The sequence below is a fragment of the Pempheris klunzingeri genome, chromosome 20, assembly GCF_042242105.1.
Source record: "Pempheris klunzingeri isolate RE-2024b chromosome 20, fPemKlu1.hap1, whole genome shotgun sequence".
NCBI classification, from domain to species: Eukaryota; Metazoa; Chordata; class Actinopteri; order Acropomatiformes; family Pempheridae; genus Pempheris; species Pempheris klunzingeri.
The window spans coordinates 18,908,133-18,929,731 of record NC_092031.1 but is presented as its reverse complement, the minus strand read 5'-3'; the positions used below and the strand labels follow the sequence as shown (position 1 = coordinate 18,929,731).

At 44.1% G+C, this 21,599-nt stretch overlaps 1 protein-coding gene across 1 annotated transcript; it reads right to left on the bottom strand.

Annotated features, from left to right (window-relative positions):
• Nucleotides 1-2,257: 2,257 nt before the first annotated feature.
• Nucleotides 2,258-17,408, bottom strand: naglu (N-acetylglucosaminidase, alpha). Its single transcript, XM_070852389.1, has 6 exons — nt 16,957-17,408; nt 12,986-13,133; nt 12,427-12,573; nt 10,454-10,539; nt 6,418-6,674; nt 2,258-6,314 (listed from the first exon to the last, which is right to left on the bottom strand). Exons 1-6 carry the CDS (start codon nt 17,379-17,381, stop codon nt 5,110-5,112), a joined length of 2,268 nt encoding a protein of 755 aa, XP_070708490.1. The 5' UTR covers nt 17,382-17,408; the 3' UTR covers nt 2,258-5,109.
• Between the last annotated feature and the right edge of the window lie 4,191 nt (nt 17,409-21,599).

Here is a 21,599-nt window from a genome sequence, read left to right as displayed (position 1 = left end):
ATGAAGGCCATGAGATGTAGCTGAGCTCTGGGAATTTATTTTATTTTTTTTTTGTCAAACTGCTGTATGATGATGAACGATTGATGAATCAAACTCAAATTCTGCCTGCTTGTGCTACTAAGTATAAACATTTTTATCCAGAGTTTGGTTTGTCATAGTCAGGTGGGATATAGGTGGGAACAGAGCAAGTGTGAAATCCTGTCACCGTGAGACAGAGACACAACCGGGCAGCTGCTCTGTCTTCTCTGCAGTCATCCCATTCAGTTCACCAGCTGATTTGATTCCAGGCAGGACAATCTAATGCAGAACTGTACAATGTCACAAACTAACTGATGGAGGCAGCAGCAGACCAGCAGCTCCTGTGTTCTGGGAGCTAAAATGTTTTAGTGAATGTAGTCTGGTGTGTGTGCAGAGAGCGATATAACGGCTGTTTGTGGTTAAACCAAAAGGATCTTCCAGGTCTCTCTCTGTAGGGATCCTTTCCATGATGCTGTCACACACTTAGAATAACACTCTGAGCCTGTCAGTGGATCAAACAAGCACTTTTAGTGGACCTACTGTGATCAAGTGCAGTTGTCCCAAAGGATCACGTTGCAGCCATTGCAGCCCGTTTGGTGGCCGCTGGCTGAGGTGATCTACTCTACTACTGGACCAGTTCCAACACTTTTAGTATTTAATACTTAATAAGTAATACTTTTAGTATTTAGGACCCAGGGTTAGAAACAGTGGAGTGACCCCTTCAGTCCAAACAAATTGGTAATATGCCCCACTAATGCACAACAGAAAGGGGACGTTGTAGACTGAGGCTCTGACTAAAGACGTAGGGCTCATTGTGATATGACGTGTTGTCAGCACTGTGCATCAGTCCAGCTCTTCTCCCCAGTGTGATGAGATGTGTGTCACAGCTCTGTCTTTACACATCTGGGCCAACAGGAGGCTGGAGGAATTCCATAAGCCATCTTAGGACAGTCAGTGCTGTTTTTACATCATTTCATCATTTGCTGTAAATAGTTTTCACTTTATCATCGTTCAGTGCTCAGCAGTTGTTTTGTGCCAGTCTGCAGGTTTGTGTCCAGGTTACTGACCCCCCCCCCAGCCTCCACACTAACACTGGAGCTTCTCTAAAATCTCTACTTCAGTCTCACAGCTCTCCTCTTTGATTTGAACCAATGATATGCACAGGCCTCTTCACTTTGTGTAGCTTATAATATGTGAATATAATGAACCTTGTGACAGTCCTGATCTTTAGTAAATGAACTCCATTAGATGGATTCTGATTTTAATCTGAAGCAGAAGATGTGAACTATTAGAATACAATATTTTCTCATATGTTTCTTTTTAATAAACCTGATCATTGGAAATAAACAGCGTGAACGTCAACAGTCTTTTACAGGAGTAAGACAGTGGAGTCTTTATCACTGCCTTATTTCCTGTTGGTGTCACTGTGCCCTCTTTGTGTTTTCATTATTGATTAGTGATCGTTCCAGCAGCTCAGTGAATCTCCTGTGTTTCTCCTGTGTGTGGCTCCTGCAGCCTGTGGAGAGCGGCCTGGACCAGCCAGTGTGAATGAAACATTTGCTTTCACTGTAGGTAGACGTCTTCATCATTGACGCTGAGACAGACCTGAGGATTTTATCAATGATTACGCACACAACAGTAACAAATCAAAATGGAGCCGTTGGAACTCTGGTTAGATGAGCTGATAAGTAGAGGCAGCTGTGGGGACACTGCCTGCCTCCACCGCTCTGTCTGATGTGCGAATGCAGCTCTGACCTGACCAGGATGCTGCTGTGTGAGAACTGAGGCCCCAATTAGGAGGATCACTGCATCCGACTCAGTGGCAGCGATGAGACGAGCTGCTCACACTGAGTGTGTGTCGGGTCAGACTCACAGGAGGCCACAACATGATCTATTGTTAATGTCCAGGCCTTCACAGAATGCTGCGTACTGAGGAACCTTTTCTCTTTGCTGTGTGTCTCATACACTGCAGACGAACAGTGCTGACATCTGCTTCGCCGACACCTGAGCAGCTGCTGTCCACTGACCATAAAGGTGCTGAGTGTCTAAAATAAATATGAAATATTTAGTCTGCCAGCTGTTACAGCTTATTGTCCTGTACGCAGTCCCAGAGTTGGCCGCCTTTTCAAATGCATAACTATCTGAAGCTCTTACTACAACCGGTTTGTTTTGTGATGACAGCATGATTACAGCTGCAGATTGTCTATTTATTACGTTTATTACAAACTGTTAGTCACTTTTTTTATTTTTACACCGTACACCTGATGTCCTTCATTACAGGCAATTCAGAAGACCTCAGATTTGCTGCAGGTGAGGAAATATTTGGTCACCTGTCGCGTCCTTGACTGAGGTGCAGTTCTGCAGGTTTAAACAGGGGCTTGTCTTGTCCACCTTGAAGGAAACGTCTGAAGAAACCGCTTCAAAGAGACTTCACTAAGAGGAGCACTCACCATGGTGAGATGGTGAGGAGCAGCTGCCTGGAACGGGCTGTGTGTGTCCAGATATTTCTTCTATACGACAATCAGTCATCACATGTTCACCGACCTCAGCTGCCCCCACCAGCTTAGAGCTGAGATGACACAAATGCAACATTATGGAAAGAAAAGGTTTCATGCACATATTTTACTAAAAAGCATTATACACACAAAAAGAGGTGTGCTTCTGATTGGTTGAGGCATCGGGGTGGCTGTGACTCAGGTAGAGCTGGACTGTGACTTTACAATTGTCAAACCAGTGGTCACTGTTCCTAAGCGGACTGAAGTGGGTTTCCTGCAGTATCTGCGTGCACTCTGCTCCATCCATTCTTATTCATTTCTGACACAATGTCCCTGCTGCGTTTGTTGAGGTGTGGCCAGTCGGACTGTGTTTGTTGCAAGGCCAAAAACCTCCTACTTTGTCTCATCTCACCACAAAAAACGTTGTCCCACATCTTAGTAGGCTGACTCTGCACCCTGCAGCTCCTCCACTGATTGCCGGATTATTGGTGGCTTCCCTCACAAGTCTCCCTCTTGCTCTGATGCTGAGTTGAGCGGGATGGCCTTGTCTAGATAGAGTCTTGGTGGTAGGCTCCTCACCATTGATCCAGTAGTGTTCACTGGGATGTCCAAACACTGGGAGGTTATTTTGTAACTTTTTCCTAATTTGTGCATGTCTGTTACTTTATCCGGAACTTCTGTGACTGCTCTTTGAACTGCTTCTTCTTGACGCCTTTCCTTCAAATTCACAGTCTGACTGATGATACTTAAACTTGTGGGGTCATTTTCATCTTAGAGGTTTTACCTCTTTATAAGGTAATATGACCCTGTTCACACCTGCAGCGTTAACATGTGTCTTGTGATCACAAGTGGACAGCTCTCAGTACAGGTGTGGATGCAATGAAGACTCTCGAGATCCTATGGCCCACACCACACTCACTGGTGGTCTAGGCCAAATAGGACCACATTCTTTCAACAGCATGTACACTAAGGGTCCTGGACCAACTGACATCCTCTGACTAGGCCAAAGGTATGCGGATGTTACAGCTGGTTAACTTACTATCAGAACTAAAAGATATTCTAACATGTAGAGACTACAGACTTTACGTTGAGGGGTAATGCAGGTTAATGTGAGGAGTTCATGTCATCACTGAGCAGTCCAAACCAAATGCAAACAGATCACAGAGGCAGCTAATGAAACCACTGTAATGGTCACCTTACCTGATGACTTTGACATTCCTGACATCACAACAAAAACAGCATTTACACAATAAAAGAAACCAATATTGTGTGACACAGAGTGCTTGTTAACACATTCTGAATGTAAACTGTGCTCATGTAGTCACTGCTACCTCATCCTAAAACAGTTTATTGTCCTTAACTAAAACTGCATTCATCAAAGAGAAAAATCTCATCTGTCTGTCTGTCCGTCATCATGTGACTTGTAAGAATTGGCAATATTTTTTCCAAAGTGATTGATGTACATGTCTCACATTCACACCTGTTGATTTTCATATAAAAATAGAAAATTGTTGCGCCAGGTCAAAAACATCCGGAGTGTCCTGTACATTGCTGCTGTAGGCATGATAGTTTCCGTCTCTCATTCATGTTAGAAGGTTCCCAGGAGGTCAAACATTTCAATGTCCATCAGAAATCTGCAGTTATACATGGCTTTGTCTGTTATTTCTGTATAACAGACCGTTGCAATGGACACAGTTTTGGTAGCAGAAGCAAGAAAATCATTTTACTTTAATACTAAAATTACTTATCACTAATATATTTTACTAATATTTGATGCCAAATTGTTGATTTCTTTAGTAGGAAGCCGTGTAATCAGCAGGATAGCGTACAGCAAGCAGCATTATAGTAAAACGAACCCTGACAGGGTGATGCCAGTGTGGAATCATTCATCATCATCACCTGTAATTTTCTTAAAGTCTTGTTGTCACTGCTAGGTTGCCATGTATGGGACCATTGTGTCTACACAGAGATCAAAACCAAATACCTGTGCTCACTGACTGTATCTAGCAACAGACATAAAGGGCAGATGGATACTGTTATTCGTCAAGAAATAGTTCCATCACCCAACTTTGCAATTTGACGTTTCTGTTGGCATGCAGGTGGTACAAATCACATTCAATGTGTAAATGACAGAGCTTTAGCCTTGATCTTACTCTGGACAGGGTCAGGCTTGCTGGAAGCAGGGGGATCAGTGTTTATGCTAAGCTAAGCTATGCTAAGCAAATAAAATCCTGATTCTCGCTATGTACTTACACACTAACACATTAATGAGATCCATATTCATCTTCCCACAGTACTCTGGGAAAGTGAGTATTTCCAAAACTTTTGGAACTATTTCTTTAAGATCAGTTGAATCACGAGAGAGGCACACATGAAATGCCACACCAGGCTTCATACAAACATATTTCAAACATATCTTAATTTCCTTCCTTCCCACACTGCCTGAAGGACATGGATATTTGATCGGTTTGAGCATACCGTATAAATCAGCATCACAGATTAGCCTGAAGAGTTTTTCCATCACAGTGTTTTGGGACAACCATGGAAAACTAGAGGTGGAGGAAGACGTTTCTTTCCAAAATGTAATTTCTGCTCACTATAGCCTCTTCCAGGCCTGTGGGTAGTATTTAAGGAAGATCCTGTGAGCGATCTCATACGTGTCTCCCTGAGGCTTGGTCGGGTATCTTCGGCAGTTGTAAATGAATCCCTTTTCTACCTGGAAAACCGCTTGGTTGAAAGTGTCCTGCTTGTATGGTCGTCCGCTTTCCAGACACTCTACCAGGGTGTTAACAAACAGGCCCCATCGCTGTGCATAGTAGTCCTCCATAAGACCCCCCCACTCTTTGCTGGCGTAGTCCAGGATCTCGCCACTGGGACCCCATAGAGTCAGCTGATTTCTGGCATTCATGTCATAGAGCTGTGCCTCCTTCTCATCCAAGGCTAAGGATCGGGCCCTCTCCAGCCACGTCCCCAACAGGAAGTTGCGGTCGCTACTTAGTAAACGATTGAGCTCAGGCAAGAGGTCATAGACCAGCACCCCCCCTGCAGTCAGTAGCTCCTGCAGCTTTTGGTTGTGGAAAGCATCGGCAATATCCTGGTAAAAGGATGTTGTCAGAACTTGTAGGACCTGCCGAGTGACATCCACGAGATCATACCGGAAGGTTGCCTTGGACATGAGAGATGGAGCCGCCTCAATAATCAGTTTCCAGGCTTTGTACAAATCAGCCGGGTCATACCAAAGGTCAGTATTCATGTGAAAGGAAGGCCGGCGCACCAGTGGGCTGTGGTTGTGGTTCCGGTAATGTGGCACTGTACAGTTGTAGATGCTGGCGAACAGCAGCCTCCATGCAGCAGGCAGTTTCTCCTGTGTGCTGCCGTAGCGGCGCACTGCATACAATGATACCCACTTGGACAAGTTGACTGGCTCCTTGCGCCAAGCCAACTCGCTCATCAGCTCAAACATCACAGGATTCTGCTCAATGCCCTCAGGTGTCATGCCTATGCCCACCAGGGTGGAGTTTGGGAAATCCAAAGCCTTGAAGGGCCCTGAATTGATGCTCTCCACTGTACCAAAGAATCCACTGTTGCCCCCAAAGTTTTGCAGCATGCACCAGATGAAGGGCTGTCCATAGAAAGACTCAGTGTTGGAGAAAATTGGCTCCGTCTCTGCAAACAGGTCTAGCACGATCATTCTTCCGAGGGGCACTCCATGTAGTAGAGCCTGAATCTGGGCCGGCTTCCAGAACACTGCATCACTGAAAAACAGCCAGCCTTGCATCAACCAGATTGCCTGAGGGTCGACTGGGGACAAAAAGAGAGATTAAAATGAGGGACAAGAAGGGAACAGTTCTTGAGAATGGCTGGAAATCAGCAGGGAGCTGTGAACAGGATGTCAGTCACTCACCTGCTGTCATTGAGGCAAAGACAGAGCGACTGACTGCAGACAGATAGGAGGGGTCAGAGGAGGGTGGAGTCATCTCATTGAAAGTGTCAGTGTTGTAGATGTGATCTGTACCGAACTGCTTCACCACCTGGGTCAGATAGAGGGAACCGATCTGGAGGAAAAGTGGGTCCCGAGGGTCTAAAATATAGGAGCATGAGAAGCTGCAGTTGAAGTGAGCCCAAGGCCCCAGTCTGGTTACATTGGCTTCTGGATGCAACCTGAAACACAAGAAGCACGCGGCTGAGTGGTAGAGTGGGTCGTCCCTCAATCAGAAGGTTGGGGGTTCGATTCCCAGCTCCTATGGGTCATGGCTTCAGTGTGTGAATGAGTATGAAAGAATAGCCTCCTCCTGTGTGAATGAGGATGTCATGTAAAAGCGCTTTGAGAAGTTGAAATAACTAGAAATGCGCTATACAAATACAGACCATTTACTGTGCAAAAGTTTTAAGCAGTAAGTCTGAAAAAATGCTGTAAAGTCAAGTTTTTTCAATTTACAAAATACAAAGTGAGCAAACAGGAGAAAATCTAATTCAAATCAATATTTGCTATGACCACCGTTTTCCTTCAGAACAGCATCAATTCTTCTGGTAAACTGTTTTTGAAGGAACTCAGCAGGAGGTTGTTCTTGCTCTAAACATGTTGGTGAACTAACCACAGATCTTCTGTGGATGTAAGCTGCCTCAGATCTTCTGTCTCTTCATGTGATCCTAGACAGACTGGATGATGTTGATCAGGGCTCTGTGGGGGCCACACCATCACTTCGAGGACTTATTTATGCTGAAGATAGTTCCTGGTGACATTGGCTGGATGTTTGGGCTCGTTGCCCTGCTGCAGAATACATTTGGGGACAATCAGGCGCCTCCCTGAAGGTCTAAGGTATCTGCCTGTATCTGCCACTTCTGGCCAGACTTCTCCAGGCAGTTCATGGTGTACCTGGGTCCTACTGGTTTCTGCTGGTTCTGAGCTGATGGTACTGCTGGACGTCTTCTGATTTCAAAGGGAAATAAACATAATGTGTCTTTGATCTGCTGCACTAAGTTTACTTGGCCGACCACTGCATCTACGGCCCTCAGCGTTGCCAGTTTCTTTGTTGTTCTTCTGCTGCTTGAACAGCACATCTTGAAACCTACTCTGAAATCTTTGCCTGGGAGAGACCTTGCTGATGCAGTATAACCATCTGGTGTCTTGTTGCTGTGCTCAGCCTGAACATGATGACCTGTGACATGAAACTGTCTTCACCAACCTCACCTTGGTAGCAGAGTTTGGCTGTTCCTTACCCAGTTTTAAGCCTCCTACAGCTGTTTCTGTTTCAGTTAATGAGTTAATGACCTACATATGAAACTGATGATCATTTGCACCTGTTTGGGATAATTGGTTAATCACACACCTGACTATGATGCTACAAAATCCCTGACTTTGTGCAAGAGTACCTTAATCCTTTGCCTTCAAAACAGCATCAATTCTTATCACGCCTAATAATCAATGCAAGGAATTCTTCTTTTTCTCCCAGATAAATTGCAATTTTGAGGGCCTAAACATACATGAAAACTCATGAAACTTTGCATACGCATCAGTCCTGATGAAAAATTACTCATTTTATGGGTCTTGCAAATGGACATGGCAAAATGGCTACATAGCGCCCCCATATTTGCTGGTAGAAAAGACATTAACGATGAAAGGCTTTTAAAAGCTTGAGTTTTCACCAAACAGTGTGGGCGTGGCAAGGCCTCAAACTTGTCTCGCCATGAAACAGGAAGTTGTTAATAATTTGATCAATCAACTTGACATGTTTGATAAGAGTCCCACCCTGAAGACGTCTACATGTCAATATTCATTTACAGTCATAGTACCACCTTGTGGCAACAAGAAATGCTATGTTTTACTCTATGGAGTTTCTAGACAAGCCAGTTAACCAGATCCATTTAAAATTTGGTCAGGAAAACCTCAAGACGTTGATGTTGGTCCCTAGTGAAAACTGCGAGTTTTCATAAAAAGGCGTTGCCGTGGCGGCATGGCGAATATTAATCCTTCGCCATGAACATTAAAAGTGGTGTAACTCCACTCTACAAGGTCCTATCTTTACCAAATTTATACTGTTTGATGAGTCCAGGTCGGAAGACATGTACACACCAATTTTGAACCATAGTCATAGCGCCACCTCGTGGCCGGAGGAAGTGCAGATGTTTCTCTCTTGGCAGGTTAAGCACAACCACCTCAAATTTGGGTCCAAACACGGATGATGCAAACTTATGAAGCTCTTGAAGTTTTTGTCAAACATTGTCATCATGGCGATGCCTTGACCATGAAACAGGAATTAGTTTTGAAAGGCTAAGCATCGTTGAAAACTCACTAAATTGAGCATACATGTCAGGAGGCCTGAAATAAGTAATCTGATTTGGTTCATGGGTTTGGGTGGGGCAAAATGGCTCTACGGCGCCCCCTACAAAACTTTGGCGAACTAGCCCCTGGGCTATGTTTTACCTACATGTATGTACTTAATGATGAAACGTTATCAAAGGTCTGTACAAACCTTTTAAGGCGTGGCGTGGCGTTCCATGCTACCCCCGTTCTATGTGTGAAATTCACTGTGCCCATGCCAAGACCTAAAAAAGGTCTCTTGGAGCCATGTCCTAAACCCAAACCCAAAAGGAAAGTGCTAACCTGAATTGCTGTTATTTTAAATCCTTCAAGATGCTTCTTTGGGAATCTTTCTTGTTTCAGTGTAACTACATGCTTAGTATAGGAGACATTTTAGATCAAGAAACAAATGAAATCACAACATTTGTTCTGCACTTATTTCATCACCCACCAGAGGGCGGTGCTGGATGTGAACCTGTTCAGTAGAAGCTGAAAATGTGTTTTCAGTGTCTTTTACTCTGCTGACATTCCCTGCTTTTCTAATTGTTTTCCCAATTTAATATTGAGTCATAGGCACAGCAAAACACAGTTAACAGGTCAGCCTCATGCCATAGACATAGATAATTTAATTTACATGAAACTTCAATGTAATTGACATGATTTTAATGATTTTATTCATCCTTTTACCTCAATTCACAATGTGCAAAACTTTCTAATATCTCCCCCTTCTTTATTTAAGTTCCTCTTATGTATATTCTTGTGCTTCTATTTTTATACCTCCTGTGTATCAACTGTACATATATTGTGTGTGGCTGTGACAGTTTACATTTCCCCCGTCGTGGGACTTATAGGAAATGTTCACGTGATGTACATCTCGGTTCCATCACAGCTTGCTGCAACAGTTGTGCAAATTCAGGCCTTGTCAACTGTGGCGCCATGCCCGCAGCTATAGACACGCCCCGACGCACGCAGAAGTGAGAGGGCACTTCAATGCTGCTTGCAGCTTTGATTTTTTTTGTGTTCACTCACTATGCATTTCGTTAATTGATAAAAAGTAATTTTTTTTTTAAAGCATTCTTACTCTACAGCATTTCTTCACACCTGCCTAAGATTTTGCACAGGATTGTAGTCAGAGAAATGTCACAGATGTGTTTAAGGCCATTTAGAAACAGTGACTCTAGTTCCCCATGAGGACACTTGAGATTGTATTTCTCAGTCCCACTCACAACATATCTTCATGTCACAGTTCTTTAATAACCAAATTGAAGGAATTCAAATCATCTCTGGTTCATGGGCTGATGGTCACTCTAAACATGGTTACCTGGGCTGATCCCGTCCATTGTAACAGACTGGTATCATATATAAAATATAGCCAAATGAAATCCAGGTCCATCTTTACTGTGTTCTGTAGTGCAGCCCTCCTTTCTTACAGCCCATAGTGTGATGTTCCACAGCAGACCACAATGTGGCAGCAGCAGACCACGAGTGTGGAAGACTAAGAAAAGGACTCAGATAGGGATTGGCCCAAAGGATTTGATCTGGGTGTCCCTGCTTTAAATACCACTCTTAGTAAGAGCCTCAAATCTAGTGGGGGTTATTGTGATACTAAAATGTTGAAACAAAAAGCAGTTTGAGTTACCTGAGGATTCCCTTGGGAATGTTTCCAGAAAAGGCTGGCAGCACAGGAATCATGCCAAAGGATCTCATCCGCTCTAAAATTTTAAACTGCATAGAGAGAAGAAAAGTCATGTAAGTGGAAATTCATCAGCAAACATTTTAATTATACATTCTATCCATCGCTTACCTGGAACAGAAAGCAAAGGCAATAGCAGATTTGTGATCCAAACTGTTTTATATGATAAGCATCATCACAGTCTCTTCTTACTCAAGCTGTGGTGTTCTGTGCAATGAGGGACTATTAGCAATATTTCAGGTGTCCACTTTCATTTTACCTCCAAATAAAGTAATATAGATTATGTGGCAACCTAAGGGTTTGTTGTCACTGTGTTTCGATACCCCTATATTACTTTTTCCAGTACAATGTAGTGATGGGCAAAATGTGTAAATGCTCTAACTGGCCAGCACACAACTGCAGTAAAAAGACAGAGAATGGGACTTATAAAGGGTGCTGAAGAGTCCTACTCAGCCTCTTGGGTAAACTCGAGAGATTTCTGGAGTTTGGCTCATTAAAGTCAGGATGTGTCAGCTTCTGCTGCCTCAGCCTTGCACGTTCTTTGGTCCATGAGTCTCAAGGAGTCTGTCAACTGGCGATTGCACAGGTGTGTGTACAGCACAATCTTATCCTCTGACATCTGCAGTATTTAATGTCAAAATCTGTTTTTACTGAAACATTACAGTCTGTAGGCTGCTCTTCTTCAACTGAACAAAATAAGTAATCTGAAGATATATTTAAGCTGTAAAGACAGGCAGTATTTAGTCACTGTCCTGTTTCTGTGAAAGTCTCAGCAGAAATTAGTGCACCAGAAATATGTGTAAAAAGGCCCAACTCTGACTGCCAGTTCCTATTCACGCTCTGTAATGTCAGAATAATGATATGGAGTCATTTCTCATTCAATACAACAGGTGATGCGACAAATGAACTAAGCCATATTTCTCAGAGTCTCTGTCTTCACACTGGACAGCAACAGAAGTACGTTTTCTTCCACAGCAAATGCATGTGGAACACTAATGTTAACATAAAGGTTCCCAACTAATGTGGGCTAACAACAATTAGTGTTCTGTGGTAAGTATTAGTGTTCTGTGGTAAGTAAAAGCAAGTAAACACTGTATGGTGTCAGTATTCATACATGTGTTTTAAGGTTCACCAGGATGATGCTCACCACAAATAATCTCCATTTAGTCTGTGCTGTTATCATTACAGGAGCTACACGAGACCACCACGCAGGAGGTGTGGCTGAAGGTTTGCTTTTATATCCATGTTCATAATGACTCCTAATTGTTGTAAACTCTTTTGTCTTCATACAGTGAATTGTCACTTACTGTTGTGCACCATTTGTTCAGGCCTTGGTTTTGGCCTCAATGTCACAATAAATTTGTATTTGTCAAAAGCCAAAGCAGCTTTGCCCTAAATCGGACTTAATTTGAGGCCTTCAGTTGGCCTGCTGAAAAGAGTTACACCTACTTACTCTTTTCACTGATGTGTAAAGTTCACTTCCATGCCCCGTCAAGGGTGTTTCATCAAACTTCCAAAGCATCTCTACTTAGCATTGCAAAAGTCTTAACATATCAGGTACCACACAAGTTTGAAGACACCCTTGTTAATTCTCTCGAGTTTGTTGAAGTACAATGCCTGTGCATTGGCTTTGAGAAAAAAATCTATTTAAAATGGTGAGTTTCCTGTTGGATATTCTTTTGGACACATTGTTGGACTTTTTATACTGAAATTTGAAAATTCGTCTGTACTCCTAGCTTTAACTGTTCAACCTGAAGCCAACCTGAAGTCTGTCTAGACTCATTATAGTATCTCAAACAATTCTGCTGGTCAAAGTTGTTGTTCATTGGAAAACACGACCTAAGTAAAAGATTAAGTAGAAGTACACACACACAGTGGCTGTAACTGTTTTAAGCAGGCATTGAATGAGGTTTCATTACTTGGAGGTAAAGCTGGTTCACATGCCAGGACTGTGGCAGAGGCCCACCAAACCGGAACATGTTTCCCATACGATTCCAGGCAAGAAACACCGGGCCAGAGAAGAACTCCTCAATCTCCGACTGGTTTAACCCCAGAGCCCTGTAAACCTAAAGGCACACAGCAAGTCAATAACTTGATGTCCACATGCTACTGGACATATCAAGGTGTGTATCATGGATCCACTTGTAACAGGCTGTCATCACAAAATAGAGAAGTTAGAGGTTTCTTGTTCCTGCTCTTGTTTTAAAGACATTTCTTGAAATCTCTTGCCCTTCGATTTGATCTTTTCTCAGAGAATAATATCCTATTAAACTTACAACAAAACACCAGTACATAACTCATCTATTTATATCCTAATTCCATATCTGGCACCTTTCTGCCAAACATCATTTTAGAGGTTACAGCAGAGGTACAGTTTTTGTTGCACCCATTTCAGTACATCGATGCTCAGAGCTGTTTATAGTAGTGTTCCTGTGGTTTTGTGTACATTTTGGAAGGAGTATCATCACTTGCTTTTACCTCTTGCCAAAGGGCTTCTTGGCCAGTGAAAGCCAGCGGCAGATTGATTCCATTGAGTGCCATCCAGTCGATCTCTCTCTCCCACCTTGGCCAGTCCCACCACACAGATGAATAACTAAAGGTGCAGACGTTCTGGTAATAACGGAATCTACATAAAACACAGAAGTACATCGTTTATCAAGTAAGTGGTTAGTCTGAAAAATGATGTGTCCAAAAACAGAATGTAAAACATGTATGAAAAAAATCCTAAAATCCAACCTAAGAAACTACCTACCTACGACCACACCTCTGGTCATTAAACACTAAAATCCTCTGAGGTTCTACTAAGTCAAAACTAATTCATCTGTTTCATCATTTTGAGTCTCTTAATCCCCACAATTATTCTGTACCGCAGTGCTGTAGTATTATGTCATTGTTGTACAAAGTGTATGGCACATCACTAAAGATTTTATCATGTCAATTCCATTCCATTATTTTCCATTTTCGTGTATTGTGATACTGGAAATCTTTTTAGGGGTGCACTGGTGGCCGGGTGGTTGGGACCCAGTATAGATACGATGATTAGGCTACAACAGAAACCTTCATCAGCAGCTACTCTCATATTTACTTATCATTTGAGTCATTTTTCAAGGAAAAATACAAATAGAAGCTTGTTCCCGCTCTTCCATAGCAATAAATTTGTGCTTTTCAATGGTCTCTATCAAAGTAAACTGAGCATCTTTCAACAACTTTCATCAACTTTCAGATTGTTGGCTGGACAAAACAAGACCTTTGAAAATGTAATCTTCGGCAAAAGGAAACTGTGATGGGTTACATGGAGTCCAATCAACCTATTGATCATTTGAAAAAAATAGTGTGCAAATTAAATGCTAATGAAAATAATGATTAGCTGCAGCACTGACACCATGAAGTGTGACAGGGGACTTTTGTTCAAAGTTCCCGCTCCCCGCTTGTTACCTGTCCGTCTCTGCCCTGGCAGTAGACTGCAAATGAAGGTGCAGCTGACAGGTGTTGTGCTCAGTACTCTGAGGCACCAATAAATGTTGGGGTTTGTAATTTGGCTATCAGAAATAACTAATAATAATAACAACAACAACAACAACAACAACAACAATTATTATTATTATTATTATTATTATTATAAATCAATTATTATACTGATTAATGGGACTCAGTGTGAAGTCTACCTCGATAAATGATGAAAAAGAGCCACTCACACTGATTCATAAAGTACTAAACTATCAATTTGGTATGATAAATAATTAACTTAATAATGACTACCTAATTTACCAGTATTCACTCTTGTGTAACATTAAATTAAAGTTCAGGCAGGGCTTCGTGTCGCTGCCATGAAAAAGGTGGTCTGCTCTGGTACAGGCCACACTAGGGCTGGAGCTGGAGGAGAAACCTGCAGGCCTGGAACTGGACTCTCAAGGGTCCCAGTGAGATGAGGTGCAGCACTGAACTGGTCTCCAGTAGAGCCTAAGGTGAAACAGAGCTGGACCCTCAGAGGTCCAGAGGAGAGGTGTGAGAGAGCTCTGGGAAAACCTGAACTCTCTGCAGTCCAGGTGAGAGATCAGAGAGCAAGAGAGAAAGAGCAGTGGGGGAGCTTTGTTTTTGTTGTTTTTGGCCTGAGGTTGTAGCGTCATGTGTTACATATTGACCAAGGGTGGCTTTAAATCGGAGTCCAGGGTTGCATTTAGCACGTGTGTGAAAGTAAAGGACTCTGGGAAACAGGAGACTTCAGAGAGGGAGCCCTTTGTCAAAAGACAAAGAAACATGTACTCTCCACCATTTTCTGGTGGAGGTCCCAACACAGGATAGAAGAGCATTAAAAGATACTAGAACTATCCACTGACTATTATCTCTCAATGTTACTGTTGTGCATGTTCCACCAAAGCTGCTGTAAAAAGACTTGGGTTTGGGTTAGCGGTCAGAGAATGGGACTTTTAAGGGTGCTAAGTAATCCTACTCAGCCTGAGAACAGTTGGATAAAGTCTGAAGCAATATCTCTTGGGTAAACTTGAGTTAGGCTTGAATAAGAGATTTGACATATCCTTGACATATCCAATGTCAGCTTCTGCTGTCTCACCCTCTGTTCTTTGTTTCGTCTGTCAAGTCAGCCTGAAGTGTTTGCTGCTCAACAGTGGACTGGACATGACAGAAGAATTATGAGGGCTGCAAACACACAAACAGGTTTAGGGCTGAAACCTCATGAGCCTTAATGTCGGTGTTCCAGTCCGATGATCTGGAGAGGACAGACAAAACTCACTGTCCGGATATTGATGGAGAACTATGAGCAGCAGAAAAGTACTGGAATACTTGTCACTGGCACCACTGCTAACCAGCCCACAGTTAAACTCACAGGTCCACTGCTATTTTCTGCAGCAGCCTCAGTACCTGCTGCAGGAGTCAGGGTTCTGCCTGCTGACAACTGTTACTCTTCACTCTGTTAATTTACAGTCATGGGAAAACTGAAAAAGGCACGACAGACATGCCACAGTTTAATCTAGCCACTGTGTACATGACATAACTGGGGTGAGCTGATGCGGGTCTAATGCCCAGCAGATAATTGACAGAAGGGTCCTTTAAAGGGCCCTGAAGCGGCCCAAGTGTCCATGGTGCTTCCAGTAAACAATGAGGAATAATGTGTGTGTGTGTAGTGTGTGCAGTGTGTGCCCACGGCTCTGAACCATCCTGCCTCTGTGTGTAGATGTGTGAGCTATATCTCCTGATAGAGATGAAGATGATGCTGATGAGAGAGCTTGTGCTGATGACACAGCTCCATGTGAAACTGCTTCTTCCACTTGTTTATCTGCTGTGAATAACTCCACAGAGACACGAGAGGCACAACAGCATGTCATGGAAATACTTGAGTACCTCAGTATAGTACTTTAACAGGTTGCTAGTTAACCGTCCATGGAATCAGGATCATGTAAAATCATCACAAAAATCCCATGGCTGACTGTAATCCACACATCTTAATCTACAGTTAACACTGCACTACACTGGTTACAGTGTCAACAATTACTTGATTACACTTTTGATATCATCTCCCGGCCGGTAGTGCAGTGGATAATTGCGCATGCCATTGGCCTGGGGAACCCGGGTTCGACTCCCTCCCAGTCCCAGCTACCAAAAATGGGCGAGGGTTGTGTCAGGAAGGGCATCCGGTGTAAAAAACTAACGCCAAAATCTACAAGCGGATCATCCGCTGTGGCGACCCTGGAAGGGAGCAGCCAGAAAAAGGACAACAACAACACTTTTGATATCATCTTTAAAAAATTTCACCTTGCTGTGTGATAATGGTGTTCACTGGTGATAACCCACGGGGTTACCTCCTGGGTCTATTGTCTGTGTACTGTGTTATATAAATGGTAACCGTTACTTAGTCATTAATTGTGTTTCTATTGTTTGTGCTTTTTTGTTTCATTTGTAGGATTTGTTTCAGTTAGTCTGCTTGGTCTTGCAGAGCTCGTGGATGTCAAGACCTGGGGGTACATCTTGTGAGGGCGGACTAACTTCCTTTAATTTTTTTGTTAATTGTTTTGTTTGTTTACTCACGTCCCTGTCTAAGATCCGTGGTGGGTAATTATTAACTATAATCCCTAGTAGTACTGAGACCTGATTTATGTGTGCTGGTTGTAGTCATGTGTGAATTAATTGCAGTGCTATTTTGATATGAATTGATGTGCAGTGGCATTTTAAGCATGCAGTGATTTTCACCCCTAGTCTATCGGGCTCATGTGCAATAGGTATTGATAGTATACACAATTTTACCCCGTTTGGAGGAATAGGATTGTGATTTTATGATATGCACCGTGGATAATAAATATTAACATTTATACACCTTCATTCCTTGTACTCTATTTTATTTAATGATTGGCCTGTCAGGTTTAACATCTGTATTGTGTACTCTGTACTGTCTACTGTGTACTGTGTGCTTTCTACTCTGTACCGTGTACTCTAACCTGTGGCGGGTGTTGATGCGCAGGACGCCGCTGATCCTGGGCAGGGGACGGGGCACATCAAGCTGGTCTCCGGACCAGGAAACGTGGCAGTTGCAGAAGTATTTCAGGTAGTTGTAGATGCCGGAAGCCACGGCCACTCCGCTGCTGCCCGTGGCGACCACCTTGTAGTTTCTAGTGGACCTGAGCTCGCACACATCCAGGCTGTCGTTGGAGAGGCTCCTGTTGACCGACACGATGAAGTCCGTGGATCTTGTCCCCAGCAGCCGCTTCAGCAGCCCCACCACGGCTCTACCTTGCGCCTTGTCGCTGGCTCTCGATCTGATGTGGTCTAGAGTCGGAAACCTACACGAGGCAGTCCGTAAAAGGCTGGACACGACGACCAGGACCAGGACCAGGACCAGGCTACAGCCGCTCCAGCGGGACATTTTGTTTCCCGGTCCAGTGAGGGCAGACTTTCCCACCGCAGCACACTTTAAAACAACTGGCCCTCTCCATCGGACCACAACCAGGAAGCGCTGCTTCTCTGGGCGGTCGCTGTCCAATCAGAGAGAGAGCTGCTGCCTCCACAGTACCCCACAGCCAATCAGAAGATGTGGTTTCTATCAGAAGCCACGTTGTCATGTGATCGCTCACATGATGGACATTTGACAGAAGTGTAGTCATCAGTGGTGTCAGGTTCATACCAGATCTGTAACAAGCAGCAGAAGGTGGAGACTTTGTGCCGGTGTGCTGGATCAGCGTTCACACTACATCCAGGACACATGGGTCATATGACCAGAGGGCCAAGGGTTAGAGAGGCACGGCTCAGGAACTGCTATTCACTGGGACATTATTATCCAACCACCACCTCAGATGTGGTCACACACCCCATAATGGCTCATTAATGAATAGTCTATGTGGAAAAACTTGGTCAATAAGCACCAAACACACATGCCTCAGGTAGCACATTACACACACACAGCACATCCAATATGTTTTAATATGTTGACAATCACCACATCAAGCAGGGACAACTTTATCTTAATGTCACATTTATGCTGCATGTTGTGTCACAGTTCTATTTTTTGATATATATTATTATTACTGATAACCCAGTTGCTTTTCATGTTGCAGCTGTTAGAGATTATATTTTTTTCACACCCATTTAAAAAAAAAAAAAAAAGGGAAGTAGAGTAGTGGAGTAAAATAATAAAGTGTCCTTGAAAGCAGAGCCGGCTCTACCCAATGTGGTGCCCTAGGCGAGATTTTAGATGGCGCCCCCCTCCATCGGCGATTTACGTGCACTTATAAAAGAAATCGAATAGCATTGCTTTTATCATTGTCTTTAATTTGTAAGGTAACATGTCACCAAATTTACATACTTAACAAATCACAAATTAATACAAAAAAATCTGAAATACAATATAAATACCCTTACCACAAAATAAAAACCTGTAAATAAGTGAATAAAGAATAATAATAATCATAATAATAATGTGTACTTTAAGACTGACGTAAAGTTTAAAACAATTAACATGCTTTAGATAATATGAACTGTAACACAACCAACAACTAGCGTTAAAAATCAGATCCATGAAGGGTTGAAAATGGAACAGCATTTTGACTGACTATTAAAAGCAGGAAAAACGTTAGCTAGCCAGAATGCCAGATGTAAATAAAACAAGCATAGATTAGGCCAATGTAGACACCTACTGAGTAGGTTTAATCTATACAGATGATCCCTAACAGTAAAGACCTCTCCATGCCGCTCAGCTACAGAAATATAAAACTGGTTATTTACTGATTAGCATACGATGTTGAGGCTGATCGCTCAGAAGCAAGTGAACAACTTACACTGTGATAACTGCTACACCTGATGCTACACTGTGATAACTGCTACACCTGATGTTACACTGTGATAACTGCTATACCTGATGCTACACTGTGATAACTGCTACACCTGATGCTACACTGTGATAACTGCTACATCTGATGCTGCTTCATGTCATGACTGGATCTTTATTTTACCTCTTTCTTTCTCCCGTTTTTGTCCGGATATTGCGGCGGCGGCACCCCCGTCATGGCCGCCGCCGCCGCATTGCTTTACATTTGAATTAATGTGAGCTTTTCCATTTTAAGAGTTAATAGTAATAACTAGTTTTAATATAATTATATTTAAGGTATTTTTCCCCCTTTTGTGGCGCCCCCTGGAGGCCACGGCGCCCTTAGCATTTGCCTATATTGCCTATTGGAAGAGCCGGCCCTGGACAGAGGGCATCTGGTTTGATGTTCCTCGAGCCAGGTCTGTATGTGAGTGTGAAGTCGAAGCGGCTAAAAAAAAACAGTGCCCAAGGAGCTTGGTGAGAGTTGAGGCGTTTGGCGTTCTGGATGTAGGCCAGGTTCCTGTGGTCGGTCCATACCCCATAGCACAGACACCGGGCTCCCCGTGGACACTCATCCCCAGAGGCAGGCGAAGGAGAGGAAGCAAAAGCGAGGCTGCCGGGCCGGCGTCCTTGCACAGCTGTGGAGAAGGCCACACAAACTGACACTGCCCAGCATTTTCCTCTCTAATGCCAGATCCCTCGCAAACAAGATGGATGAGCTCAAGCTTCAGCTGGCAGCAAACAGACTCGTACGGGACTGCTGCATTCTGCTGATCACAGAGACCTGGCTCCACTCATCCATTCCGGACACGGCTATTGAGCTAGTAGGCCGCACAGCACACAGACGAGACAGGAGCCACGACTCCGGCAAGAGCAGGGGAGGGGGGCTCTGCATCTATGTGAACAACAGCTGGTGCACAAACGCCACGGTGGTCGACAGACACTGCTCTGCAGACCTGGAATTTATCACAGTTAGATGCAGGCCCTTGTACATTCCTCTTTAGCGTTGTCATGGTGACTGCTATGTACATCCCACCCGATGCTAATGCTAGCACGGCTCTTAGCCACTTGGAAAATGCTCTCAGCCGGCAACAGAACAACCACCCAGAAGCAGTGCACGTGATTGCGGGGGACTTTAACTATGCTGATCTGAAAGTAGTGCTCCCTAAATTCCACCAGCACATCAAATGTGCCACCAGGGGATCCAAGACGCTGGATAAAGCCTACTCCAACATCAAGCATGGATACAGGGCCACACAGCTGCCCCACCTGGGCTCTTCTGATCACATGTCGCTGCTCCTGATTCCAGCTTACAAACCAGTGAAGAAGCGAGCACCCCCCACAACACGAACTGTGAAATCTTGGCGGTGCCTCTCAGCAGCTGCAGGACTGCTTTGAAAGCACAGACTGGGACATTTTCTGCCAACAAGATCTGGAGGTGTTCACCTCAGCAGTACTCGGCTACATCCAACACTGTGTTAACACCGTCACAGTGGACAGGCACATCCGAGTGTTTCCTAACCAGAAGCCCTGGATGAACAAGGAGGTCAAGGAACTGCTGAAGGAGAGAAACAGTGCTTTCAGGTCCGGAGACAGGGATTTGTACAGCTGCGCTCGAGCTGCTCTGAAGAGAGGCATCAGAGAGGCCAAGGCAGATTACAAGCAGAGGATCGAGAAGGACTTCAGGAGGAGCAAGAACAGTCGGCAGGTGTGGCAAGGGGTCCACCATATCACCAATTTCAGATCCAGCAACACCACCGCAATCTCCGGGGACGCCTCACTGTCAGAGGAGCTCAATCACTTCTTCGCCCGTTTTGAGGCTGAGCCACCAGCGGGGCCCACACTGCAGCTGACATCCCTCAACAGCCAGACCTTCACTGTGCAGGTACAGGAAGTGAGGAGAACCCTGAGGGCAGTGAACCCCCAAAAAGCTGCTGGACCTGACGGTGTGACGGGGAGGGTGCTGAAGGACTGCGCTGACCAGCTAGCTAGGGTTTTCACCAGCATCTTTAATCAGTCCCTCACCCAGTGCTCCATCCCACCCTGCTTAAAGTCCTCCACCATCATTCCTCTGCCAAAAGAGAACAGCATCTCAACAGCAACTCAAGTCCATCATGGACAACCCCTCTCACCCCCTGCATGAGACTGTGGGGGCCCTCAGCAGCTCTTTCAGCAGCAGGCTGAGGCACCCACCCTGCAAGAAGGAACGCTACCGCAGGTCATTTCTCCCATCAGCCATCAGACTCTTTAACACCAGCATCACTGGCTGATGTTAATATACTGCCTACCATCCATGCCATTCCATTCCTGTAAATATCCTATGGTGTAAATATTTATTTCATTTCATCACAATCCATATATTTATATCTATATTTATATTTATATTTATATTTATATTTGCTATTTTTTGTCTTTTCTATTGCTTTGTTTCTTTCACTGTCCCTGTTTATATTGTTGCTGCTGTAACAAGAAAATTTCCCCCTATGGGGGATAAAATAAAGAAGTCTAAAGTCTAAAGTCTAAAGTCTAAAGTCATCAGCAGCCTCAACGACTACCGGCCAGTGGCACTCACCCCCATCATAATGAAGTGCTTGGAGAAACTGGTACGGAGTCACATCACCTCACACCTGCCACCCACACTCAACCCCCACCAGTTTGCCTACAGAGCCAACCGGTCTACGGAGGACGCCATCACCACCACTCTGCACACCACGCTGACTCGTGGAACAGCGAGGGAGCTACGCGAGGCTGCTCTTCCTGGACTTCAGCTCGGCTTTTAAC